Raw genomic sequence first — 12,063 nt, forward strand, 5'->3', positions numbered from 1 at the left:
CGGTCTCAGACTGCTTCAGTTAACCACTGAGCCGGTCTTAGAGTGCTTCAGTTCACCACTGAGCCGGTCTTAGAGTGCTTCAGCTCACCATGGAGCGGTCTCAGACTGCTTCAGTTCACCACTGAGCCGGTCTTAGAGTGCTTCAGTTCACCACTGAGCCGGTCTTAGAGTGCTTCAGCTCACCATGGAGCCGGTCAGACTACTTCAGTTAACCACTGAGCCGGTCTTAGAGTGCTTCAGCTCACCATGGAGTGGTCTTAGAGTGCTTCAGCTCACCATGGAGTGGTCTCAGAGTGCTTCAGCTCACCATGGAGCGGTCTCAGACTGCTTCAGTTCACCATGGAGCGGTCTCAGACTGCTTCAGCTCACCATGGAGCGGTCTCAGACTGCTTTAGTTCACCATGGAGCGGTCTCAGACTGCTTCAGCTCACCATGGAGCGGTCTCAGTCTGCTTCAGCTCACCATGGAGCGGTCTCAGTCTGCTTCAGTTCACCATGGAGCGGTCTCAGACTGCTTCAGTTCACCATGGAGCGGTCTCAGTCTGCTTCAGCTCACCATGGAGCGGGCTCGGTCTGCTTCAGCTCACCATGGAGCGGGCTCGGTCTGCTTCAGTTCACCATGGAGCGGTCTCGGTCTGCTTCAGTTCACCATGGAGCGGTCTCAGTCTGCTTCAGCTCACCATGGAGCGGTCTCAGTCTGCTTCAGCTCACCATGGAGCGGTCTCGGTCTGCTTCAGCTCACCATGGAGCGGTCTCAGTCTGCTTCAGTTCACCATGGAGCGGTCTCAGTCTGCTTCAGCTCACCATGGAGCGGTCTCGGTCTGCTTCAGCTCACCATGAAGAGGTCTCAGTCTGCTTCAGTTCACCATGGAGCGGTCTCGGTCTGCTTCAGTTCACCATGGAGCGGTCTCAGTCTGCTTCAGTTCACCATGGAGCGGTCTCGGTCTGCTTCAGCTCACCATGGAGCGGTCTCAGTCTGCTTCAGCTCACCGGGGCAGGGATGACACGGGTCCTGGCGTGGCCTCCTGCAGTGAGACCGTTCAAGCTTTCTGTAGGCTCTCTCGTTCCTTTCCAGCTCGTTACAGCTACACATCTGGAGATTCCATTGTTAAAAGAGCCAGAAGCTGTTGGAAAGTATGTTAACAAAGATTAGAGTAAATTTATTTATGTTGGTCAATGAACAATATTACACACTTGTTAATAAAGAATACTTACTAATTATAAAAAGTGTGGTCACATTTTAAATTAAGTTATATTTAATAGGGCTGTCAAACGATTACAATTTTTAATCAGATTAATCACAGCTTAAAAAATTATTAATCATGATAAATCACCATTCGAACTATGTCCAAAATATGCCATTTCTTTATGTATATTGTTGTGGGAATGGAAAGATAAATGAAAGAAGGCGGATATATCCATTTAACATACAGTATCTATGTTTATTATAACATTTTTCTGCGTGTCAAAATGAAAGACGACCCACACACCTATCAATCATCAAACCGTGGGGTCTTAATTCATTACGTGTTGATTTCTATCAACGGGGGAGTACTTCAGGAAAGTCGAGGGGGGGGGGGGGGGGCTAGTGGAGTACTTCGTGACCACAGAGTGTGAACGTTGTGATCAGCTGTTTTAGCGCAGTTCTCCAGTGAAGGGGGGGGGAGTCTCCCTCCGCAGCCAGTTGGCGTAGTTTTGGCACAATGCCGTTGTACAGACCGACGTTAACAGCAGCCCTGTCTGTGCACACGGAGACCGACTCTGTCGCCCGGTGATCTAACCGCCTTCTGGAAAAGCTTCACAAGTAGTCGGTACGCAAATGTGCTTTGTGACACAAGTGACGGTACGCATTTCAGATTACTCACATAACCTGCGTACCAGTTATGTGTTACCTGTACTACAGCAAAAGTATTCTCCGTCGGGACTTCCTGCAACAACACCACGCCGTTATCTTGATTCTGATTGGCCAGAAGACATTATCAAAGATGTTCTATTGAGAAGACGATCACTACGTGACAAAAGTTTTCAAAACCGTGGCTACTGAAATCAATCTTACCAACTGCTGTCTGTGCAATTTACTCCGCGCGAGTTGGCAGACTTTATTTTGCTTACTTTAACATCATTTTTCATGGTGGGGCTAAGCCATTTCTTGATATGGGTGTAGCCTACCCCAGCCATACCCTGGCGCTGCCACTGGTGGCACGTATGGGGCGGGCCATTCTGCACATGTGTTAAATGCGTTAAATATTTTAACGCAATTAATTCAAAAAATTAATTACCGCCGTTAACGTGATAATTTTGACAGCACTAATTTTAATATAATAACAGCGCTGGAGCCCGGCATATGGCCTCAGAAGCTTAGCCAATAAATGAAGAGGGGTAACAGTCGACAGTCTGTCAGACGTTTTTCATTATTTTAAGATCTTGTTGGCATTGTTTGTTCGTGTTGAATTAATCCATGGTTTATAGACATATTTTAATATATGTTGTTCCTTATTGTTCTTTATCTTAGACTGAAATCAGAAGGATGTTTAGCCTTAGGTTGTTTCTGATGTTTACTTGGCTTTGACAAAAAGGGTTTTGTCAGATAATTCATCTTAAACAAGACTACTAATTTAACAGTTATGTAATCTACAACTTCAGTAAAATGTCTCAGTTCTTTTACAATGACCAGACTCAATTGTCATAGTACATTTAAAAATAAAAAACAGTAAGGTTGACTGTCTGAAACTCACATGAATAAATAGCTGAGATACCAACACTACATACAAAAAAAGTCCAATTATGCTTCATTCAACATTACAAACGCAAATTGCATATTCCTGGAGGAAAGTTATTTTATTGACATGTGATGTCAGGGAATGACCATTTTTGAATAAGTATTGACATTTAGTAAATGGGTCATTTCAGCAAATACAAAATATATGTATAAATATATTTATTCAATTAAAATAATTACATTTTAATATAGACAATGTATACACAAAGGTGGCGAAAAAGAAAGGTGAACTGGGAGGGCAGAAAGCTTAGCTTAGAAAGTTATGTGAATCATCCCATTTTCAACATTAATGAACAAGACATATTTCATTTCAAGACCACAAATACTATGGCAAAATAACTACAGACAGTATGAAAAAATTAGAAACAATTAAGTTTCAGAACATATTGAAAATTGCTTTAGATTGCAGAACAACAGTCTGTCCACCCTGCATGTTTTTAGGTGGCTATTAAAATACGAAGAGCAAAGAGCCTAAATGTTCCTTGTACCCGGTGTAGGAGGCGGACACGGATGACAACCAGGGGGCGCTAGGCTTCGAGGAGTTCTGCTCCTTCTACAAGATGATGTCCACGCGCAGAGATCTGTACCTCCTCATGATCACCTACAGCAACCACAAAGACCACCTGGACTTTGAGGACCTGGCCCGCTTCCTGGAGACGGAGCAAAAGGTAACTGCTGTGAAAAGTCCCTGATTTAGAAAGGATTCAGACACGTTTCCTGTTGTATTCAAAAACTGTTTGTAGATTTGAGTGTATTCATGTCAGTAATGATCCTGAAACATGTATCTGCAGCGGAGATGAGCAGCGGCTGTAGAGGTCCTCTGAACCCACTTCTTTCTAACGCCCAAATATTTTTACATTTCAAACTTCTGCTCCATGTATCTTTTAACATTTCTGTTCGTGTGCAGAAAAAACAAACAGTTAAATGTTAGTCAGTGTGCTTTCGCTGCGGTGGTTTGTGCTATCATCCCACATTATCAGGCAATCAGTGGTACATTTGAATCCAAGAGATAAAGCAGCTGCTGCATTGAAAGGCTACTTTCTTTAGAAAAATAACAGATTCAGTCAAGCATGGATATTTCTGTTGCCATCATCCCAATTTACCAGCCCATAAGTAAGCAAGTAAATGGTCAATCCAAGCCACAAAAAACGTGTGGCACTTTTGGAGCAGCAAATCGGCTACACAACATGCTAGCTGTTTCGGCCTGGTTTCAGTCTTTGGGCTAAACTAGGCTAGCAATGTCTGGTTTAAGCTGGTTTCTTGGAGGAACCTTGAAGATTCAATTTTTTTTATTTTACATGTTTGTGAATGTTTCAATAAAACTGTGTGCGGTTCGAGAAAACAATCTTGACTACAGATACGCTTGTTGTTGAAAATCTTTTCATGTTATGTAAATCCAAGCGTTGCTACATTGAAAGGCTACTTTCTTTTAACAAAAAACGGAGATGATCCTACAAAGCATGAATATTGGTGTGCTCTCATCCCAATTGACGAGAGCATTAGCAGACAATAAGTGGCCATTTAGTGCTCAGGGCCTGACACATAAGCTTTTAGAACACTGAACCAATCAAATGACATGTCCCCTTGTGTGCTGCTACAGGCAGAAGTTTGTGTTGTTTCTGCTCTTTCACAGTTGTGTTGACTTGATACCCATAAGGCTCTTGTGCATGGTGGGAGGTCAAGAGCTTAGTCGAGGAGCCACTGGGCCCCTGAGTTGTTCCTTAATGTAGCGACATGAACACAGGGAGATTAGCATCGTAGCATCTCAGCTCTGGAGATGCAGTTGTAACGGGCTGTCAGATGAAGAACTAACTTGCTAATGATACCGTGGCTTGAAAGAGAAAAATAAGCAATGGGCGGAACAGCTCGTTTTCTTTAAACACCCAGTGTGCTCCTTCAGATAATTTGCACACTGTTCGGCTTTTTAATGTGCAGAGGCAGACGGCTCTGTTGGATTGGAGCCGTCGGCTCCGCTCAGGTGGGCCGTTATTTCTCTCCAATTATCCTCTGCGTTAAGATCTGCTGCTGGGAACGAGATGGCTCTCCTACTCAGTTTGCTGCAGGCAGTTTTGTGAAGTGATTTGTTTGAAACGATGCAGAGAAGCAGCAGTGTTGTCCAGACTGGAATCATTACCTGCACACGCTGTTCGTTTCTGCTTCTGTCTTCTCCTTGTGTGTCTGTCAGAGTGAAGAGAACATAATTAAGTTATTGTGACCAACCTTAATCCATCAGCTTTCCATATTAGTGAACAGCTCCTATATAAATGCACACTCCTGTTATGTACCTGACTGAATATGACAATTAATGTAATAGTCTTGGACCTAATATTTGACTTATGTAGACTTATAGATACATACCTACATTCCTAAACAATAAATGGTCAACTATTCAGCGGCAGGGAGCTGGTTCATGAAACAAAGGATCATTCCATTCTGGCTATATGGGGGTGCTGGATATTAGATTTACTTAGGATGGCTTGGTTTTCTCAATACATCATGATATACAGCCTGTTTTGGTATTAATATAAGCCTATTTGTAATACTGAATTAGTGTTGTCACGATACCAACATTTTGGTTTCGATACCGATGCCAAGTCAAGAATTGCGATTCTGATTATTTTTCGATACTTTTCTTAAAAAAAGGGAAACAGTCTTAAATGTAATTATTGTGCTTTATTTCACACCAGAACTATGACACACTTTTAAACAATGAGAACAATAAATAAAATAAATGACAAGAATTCGTATTAAATAAAATTAATACATTTCTACAGACAGGCCTCGTGGTGTCCGTAGGCTTGCCCTCACTGTCAGAGATATAGCTAAAATACATCCAAATTTTGCTTTTTTGTCAACAAGCCGAGGCGCAGCGGCAGTTGCACTCCCACTTGCAGCCATGCTTCTCGCTTTCTCACATGCTCTGGCAGCTTGCGCGTGCACGAGAGAGGGGAGGCACTTAGAGCGTGCTTGAGAGGGAGGGACTGCAGGCACGCTGCAGTGCAGGGAGTGGAAGCAGAGCGCTGAACACACACGGCTCTTATTAAAACGGCGCTTTCTCACCGGAGGAGTACTTTTCCCCGTCATTCTTAAAGTACCGATACTAATGAAACTGAAATCGTATCGTTTTTAACGGCAGGGTATCGCGTAAGGCTGAACGATTAATCGATTTGAAATCGAAATCACGATTTGAAATGATGCGATTATCAAATCGCAAAGCCTGCGATAAATACAAAATAAAAATGTTTTAATTTGTTTATTGTGTGTCAGTCATCCACACCAATCAGAAGTGCTGTGCTCCACATGTACCAGCCATTGCTAATCAATCAGAAGTAGCCCATGATAGAAGGTGATGGACAGATTGATCCAATCACCTGCCAAGTGCTTTTGAAAGTGCCTACCCTTTCCAAATGGCTTCCAATGGAGCTTTAGATGCTTTGGTGAAACAAACCGTCTGAGTCAGGTTAGTAATGCTCCATCACATGTTTCTATTACAGGGTGAATCTTAAACTGAAGCTCGACTTTAAAGCAACCCAACGGAAGTTTCATGTACGTTTAGTTCTTTCACTCGTAGCTCGGGCTGCGGGGGTGCTAGAGACAGGAGTATGTTGATACGACCTTCCTAGCCGGAGTTATGGCCGCATTTTACAATAAACTTCCGTTGGGTAGCTTAAAAACAAACATCGCAAATCGCAATCGTAATATTTTTCAGAAAAATCGCAATTAGATTTTTTTCCCAAAATCGTGCAGCCCTAGTATCGCGGTACCTTTTAAGTATCGATACACCGTGCAACACTATACTCAATACAATTTAGAAAAATGTATTATGTACTATCAATCAGAGGTGTGGACTCGAGTCACATGACTTGGACTTGAGTCAGACTCGAGTCACCAATTTGATTACTTTGGACTCGACTTGACAAAATCACAAAACACTTGTGACTCGACTTGGACTTGAACACCAATGACTCGGGACTTGACTTGGACTTGAGCCTTCTGACTTGAGGTGACTTGATAATTTAATTCAGGGGTCTCCAACACGCCGCTCCCGCAGACTCCCGTTGGGGAGAGCAGAATCTTCAGCCGCTGCAACTCTTGCTGTGAATCGACCCGACGCAGTCCCCCGTTGTTGTGAGCGACGTCAAGGAGAAAATCAGCGACGTAAGCGGTGAAGTCATGACGTAGCACCAGTCGGGCTCTTAGCGGTGGAAACACAAGTGGGGCTAAAAAGAAGAACCAGTTCGGAACCAGAAAAGCGCAAGGACGGCGCTCGAACTGGAACTGGTTATGTTGGAAAAGGGGCACAAGTGAACGGCTCTGAAACCACGTTCCGTCCTGCCCTCTGTGTGTGTGGATCAGCACTTTTCTGAACTGTTGACATATTTTCAATTGGAAGGGGACCGCTCAGAAAACAAACGTTGGAAGCTGTACTTTTTCTATTGGCGGAAGCATGCGACGGAATGCGCTCTGTTCTCATTGAAATCAATGAAAAAAAGACACGGGCGCTCAGAAAAGACGCTAGGTGGACCTTTTCCTTGTACTTTGGATGTTTCAGGTGGACAGCAGTGTCTTACAAATGCTCGAACTGTTGCATTGTTTGGAATTGAGTGAAAGTGAGTGAGCAAATTGGTTAGTTCTGGTTAGATTGTCCATAATCTGAGCGGTCGATGCCTCTATGTACCTGGAGCCTGTCTGAAGTGAAACTCTTGAGCGAATATTCCCGTCTGGCAACATTTTCAAACACTCATTACCCAAGACCAATCAGAGTGGAGCTCTCTGCCAGAAGAGGCTGACAACGCATAGTCTGTGGACTGCTTACGGCAAGCGTTAAGAGACATTTAGTGGAGAGTATCAGACCCCCCCCCCCGATACCTCTGCTCTGTGTTCATTACATGCTATCTAAGCTAATTTACAGATGGCCCTGAGCCCAATAGAGATTGCCCTGAAAAATGCGCGCGGACGAAAATGACACACGAAGGGTTTGGGGGGCCTCCCCCTAGAACATTTAGATTTGTGCAGGTCTTAGATGCTGTCTGGTGCATTCTCTAGACTGAATTATAAGATGAACCACCACAATATTATATTGTACAATTTAAATGTTATTCTTCATTTCACTTGTTTGTTTGTTCTTGTTTGTGTTTGCTCGCTTGCATGCCCTGCATAGCTATAAGAAATACTTAAGTTGTTGGTCAAAACACTTTCCATCTGATGAAGGCAAATGCCTGGGTTGCCGTCCGGAGTTGTCCAATATGGCGGACCATCTCGCACATGCGCAGTACCAATCGGGCAGGGGGACGGATCGGGTAGTGACAGCCTCACCCAGTTGCATAGCGACACTTATTGTGTAGTTGTCTTTTAATAAGCAGGTAGTCATATCATTAGCTAGAACTAGCTGGATCTGATTGATATGGACATAAACGCGAGTGAAGTCTAATCTGACGGGAGAGAGAGATCAGCTGCTGCTGACGAGTCGACACGCAGCTCTGCATGATCACATGCAGCGGTGAGCGGACAAAACACACACTTCAGGTTAGAAGTCACACGTAGCTATTTTAATTACCTCTCAAACTACCGTAACTAGTTATAGATATGTTTAGTTTCATTACTGGATCCGCGAGCTGCATGATACTGGCATAATCGATTGCCCGATCGGGCAACCAGCAGGTGAGGCTTCATTGCCCGAGCTAAATACTAGATGGCCCCGGGCCATCGGGCAGTCGTTAATGTCGAGCCCTGTACATACAATCAGTACTGTGGATCAATCCCCACAGGAGCAAAGTGAGGTGCAGTGTCTTGCCCAGGGACACAACAACATGCTGACTGCAGTGGGACTCGAACTTGCTACCCCCTAATTCGAAGTCCAGCACACTATCCTATCCACTGAGCCACAGCCTCCCTAATCAATTTCATCAATATCCAGAGCCAGATCCTGTCCCATAGTTTGAACGGTCACAGACACACTAAGACAGAGGGTGTTTCTCAATGTCGAGTACGCTTGCTTGGTAGCACATGTCTTCCGAGTCACTTGCTTCAGAAGCGAGGCAAGAATACTTCCTGGTATTCGGAAATGAAGAATGAAATAGGCTAGCAAGTGTGCAGGTGTGCGTCAGATGAGAGGCCCCGCCTTACATTTTCCGCCACAGATTTGGGGAAATTGGTCCGTGCGCAAAGCATTGTGGGGATTTGAAGACCGCGGAGTCTACACATGTGCAGCATCGACATTTCTCCAAACGAAGTACGCCGGGCTCGGTAGAATTCCAAGTATGCTGGACATTGGAACAGTCCTTCGGCGGCACTCGATGACGAAGTATGCTTGAAATAGTGGCTCTGGAGCAGCTTTACTCGACATTGAGAAACACCCAGAGTCCTTGGTGAGGGGTAGACTGCCCTCCCTTTTTAAATAATCAACATGGGGTGTGATTGACTGATGGGGGGGCCGGGCTTTGAGAGCAGCTGCATTCTGCATCCAGGATGTAGGGAGCACTCACAACTGGTTGATGCTTTAACTTATCATGAATGATATTATTAATTATGATGCCAGATTTTTCTTTTTCTATGAGGGGATTATATTTAAGTATATTGTAGCATAATGCATACAGTAGTATTGTTGTTTTACATGTGTGTACATCATTTGTAGATGACCAAGGTGACCAAGGAACATTGCCTGGAGATTATCAACAAATTTGAGCCATGCTCCGAGAACCAGAAGCAAGGGGTTCTGGGAATTGATGGTAAGCCTACTTTAATAACATGTACACCCAGTGTAACAGAAGTTCCATGTAGGCTTCCTACGTATTAATCATTCTGTTTTCTGTTATTGAAATAATATCCTAATAGTACGGTATCAGAGTGGGGCTTTTCGCTTCCCAGCAAGGAGAGCATTTAGAAATGCTCTGAATATTTCCTTCCATCTCATTCATATGGCAGATGCTAATGTCCAAAGAGACTCTACATCAGAGCCTGTCCAGAGGCAAGTGAAACTAATTGAACAGAACACACTTTAATGTGTGGTATTCTGTTAAATCCCTAGTCTTTTGTTAGTGCTTGTGTAGGTATAGTGTAAATGTGAACAGGAACTAAAAAGGAAATGAAATGAATTTACATGTAAGTAAAGTCTCTCTTCTGTTGGTAGTACATAAGGAGATGTGGCTTTAAATGAATGCTAATGCACTCAAGTGCCTTTGGGTAAAGCATCAGGTAAATCCCATGTCATGTAGTTTAATGGATAGGCAGATGACTCCTCTCTCTCATTTACTGAAGTAAGGCTTGTATGAAAAATATTATTACTATGTTTTCTATTCTGCTTAGAAAAGATATGTAATACCTTAATCATTGTTTTGGTTTCCTTTGGAAGGAGAATTGACATGAAACCTGAGTGGCTGATGTGCAAACAGCTTGTTAGGAATGACCACATTCAGAACAACAGACTATCTCTGAGCTGTGAGACTTGAATGTGAATGGGATACACAACATTGTTTGGAAATATACTTACATCAAGTCATTTCAAGAGTCATTTTACTGTGAAAAAAGGACTTAAACAAACAATTCTAATACAATCTGTGATATCATAGTTTGTGACGTAAAATAATGTTATGTTGTATATTATTCTTATAAAATGTAGAATTTGTTCTTGTATTATTACGACCACTTAAAATCTCTTTCTTCTTTGTCTGTTGGGGTTTTGCACAGATTTAGTGTAAGAGTTATGTCTGTCGCTTTTTAGTAATTAAACGACTTAACAGTTTACATCTCAATAGATCAAGTAATGTGGATGAATAATAGACTTTGATTATTTGATGAAAAAGTGTTGGGTTTAAAATGTTATTCTAATTTCAAACCTGAGAATAAAAAAAAAAGATCCCAAATGAATCCAAAACACATTTGCTTTGATCCTCAGTGCACCACTTTTCAAGCTCTACTCCAGATTGTATTCCGGAGTGAAAACCGTTTAAAAAAAGTTGATTTAGTTTGACCTTCTTCCTCCAGGTATTACGAACTACATGCGCAGCCCGGCGGGGGACATCTTCAACCCGGAGCACTACGGCGTGCTGCAGGACATGAAGCAACCGCTCTGCAACTACTTCATCGCCTCGTCCCACAACACCTACCTGATGGGGGACCAGCTGATGTCCCAGTCCAGGGTGGACATGTACGCCTGGGTGCTGCAGGCCGGCTGCCGCTGTGTGGAGGGTCAGCAAGGACACACACTCTCAAGATACAGGCACAGCTTAGCATGAAGGCTATCGCCAGAAGTACAGAGCTAAACATAGGCTACAAACGCACTGTATCACGTTCACACGACTTCACATTAGCCCCGCAAAGCTAACGGTGGCTATTGATAGACGTAGATAAGTCTCATTTGAACACATAGGGTGCATCCCAAGTCTCTTATTTGACATTTCCTCGATCCTCAATCTTTGCTTGAACTGGAAGTTGAACGGAGCATATACGACATTTATAAAGGATGTGTTCCTTTTCATGATCTGTTGCTTCTCCCATTAACTCAGTGGTTCTCAAACTGTTTGCATGCACCCCCGGGTTACATGTTGAAGTGAAATGCATCAATCTGGTGCACTTTATGGATACAGCTCTCAACAGTCAGGTGAAAGGGAGCTGTATACTTTTCTATAATCCAAACATCTTTAGAATATGATCTCAACCAATAACAAATAATTTAAACTGGTTTATTCTTATCTTATGTTACCTAGTCTGCATTCTTTCTTTTTATTTATGCATATTTTACTTTCACTATTCACTCCCCTTTTAAACTTTTTACTGTCCTATAGTACACATTTATCTTATAGTCCTCTCTCTCTCTCGCTCTCTCGCTCGCTCTCTCGCTCGCTCTCTCGCTCGCTCTCTCGCTCGCTCTCTCTCTCTCTCTCTCTCTCGCTCTCTCTCTCTCTCGCGCTCTCTCTCTCTCTCTCTCTCTCTCTCTCTCTCTCTCTCTCTCCAGGAATAAAAGCATGTGGTAACCTGGTTCTGGTCTGTCTTGCTGTAGGCTGGATCCTGGAAGGACGCAAAAGGACCCGTGAAGGATCCTTTTGTGTTTTGTTAAACAATAAACCCCTGTTACCCCCACACCCTGCTCTTTCCCTCCCTCATTGAACCCGGTGTGAGCGGAGAGGCTCACAGTGGCACCTGAACAGGGACGGAAAGACACGGGTGTGGGTGTAACACGGGTTTAACAAAACACCTTCCAGGATCCAGCCGACTGCAAGACAGACCAGAACCAGGTCACCGGATGCTTTAATTCAGTGACTGATTACCTGATTCTGATCAGCTGTC

At 43.5% G+C, this 12,063-nt stretch overlaps 1 protein-coding gene across 2 annotated transcripts in view; it reads left to right on the top strand.

The window, feature by feature from the left end:
• Nucleotides 1–12,063, top strand: part of plch2a (phospholipase C, eta 2a) — a 334,996-nt gene that overhangs the window by 246,686 nt on the left and 76,247 nt on the right. For both annotated transcript variants that reach the window (XM_034087852.1, XM_034087851.1), the window contains 3 exons: nt 3,276–3,446; nt 9,413–9,506; nt 10,762–10,965. In XM_034087852.1, coding sequence (XP_033943743.1) covers nt 3,276–3,446; nt 9,413–9,506; nt 10,762–10,965 — 469 coding nt within the window. The remainder of the gene's footprint in view (nt 1–3,275; nt 3,447–9,412; nt 9,507–10,761; nt 10,966–12,063) is intronic.

This window comes from Pseudochaenichthys georgianus, chromosome 7 (genome assembly GCF_902827115.2).
Source record: "Pseudochaenichthys georgianus chromosome 7, fPseGeo1.2, whole genome shotgun sequence".
Taxonomy (NCBI): domain Eukaryota; kingdom Metazoa; phylum Chordata; class Actinopteri; order Perciformes; family Channichthyidae; genus Pseudochaenichthys; species Pseudochaenichthys georgianus.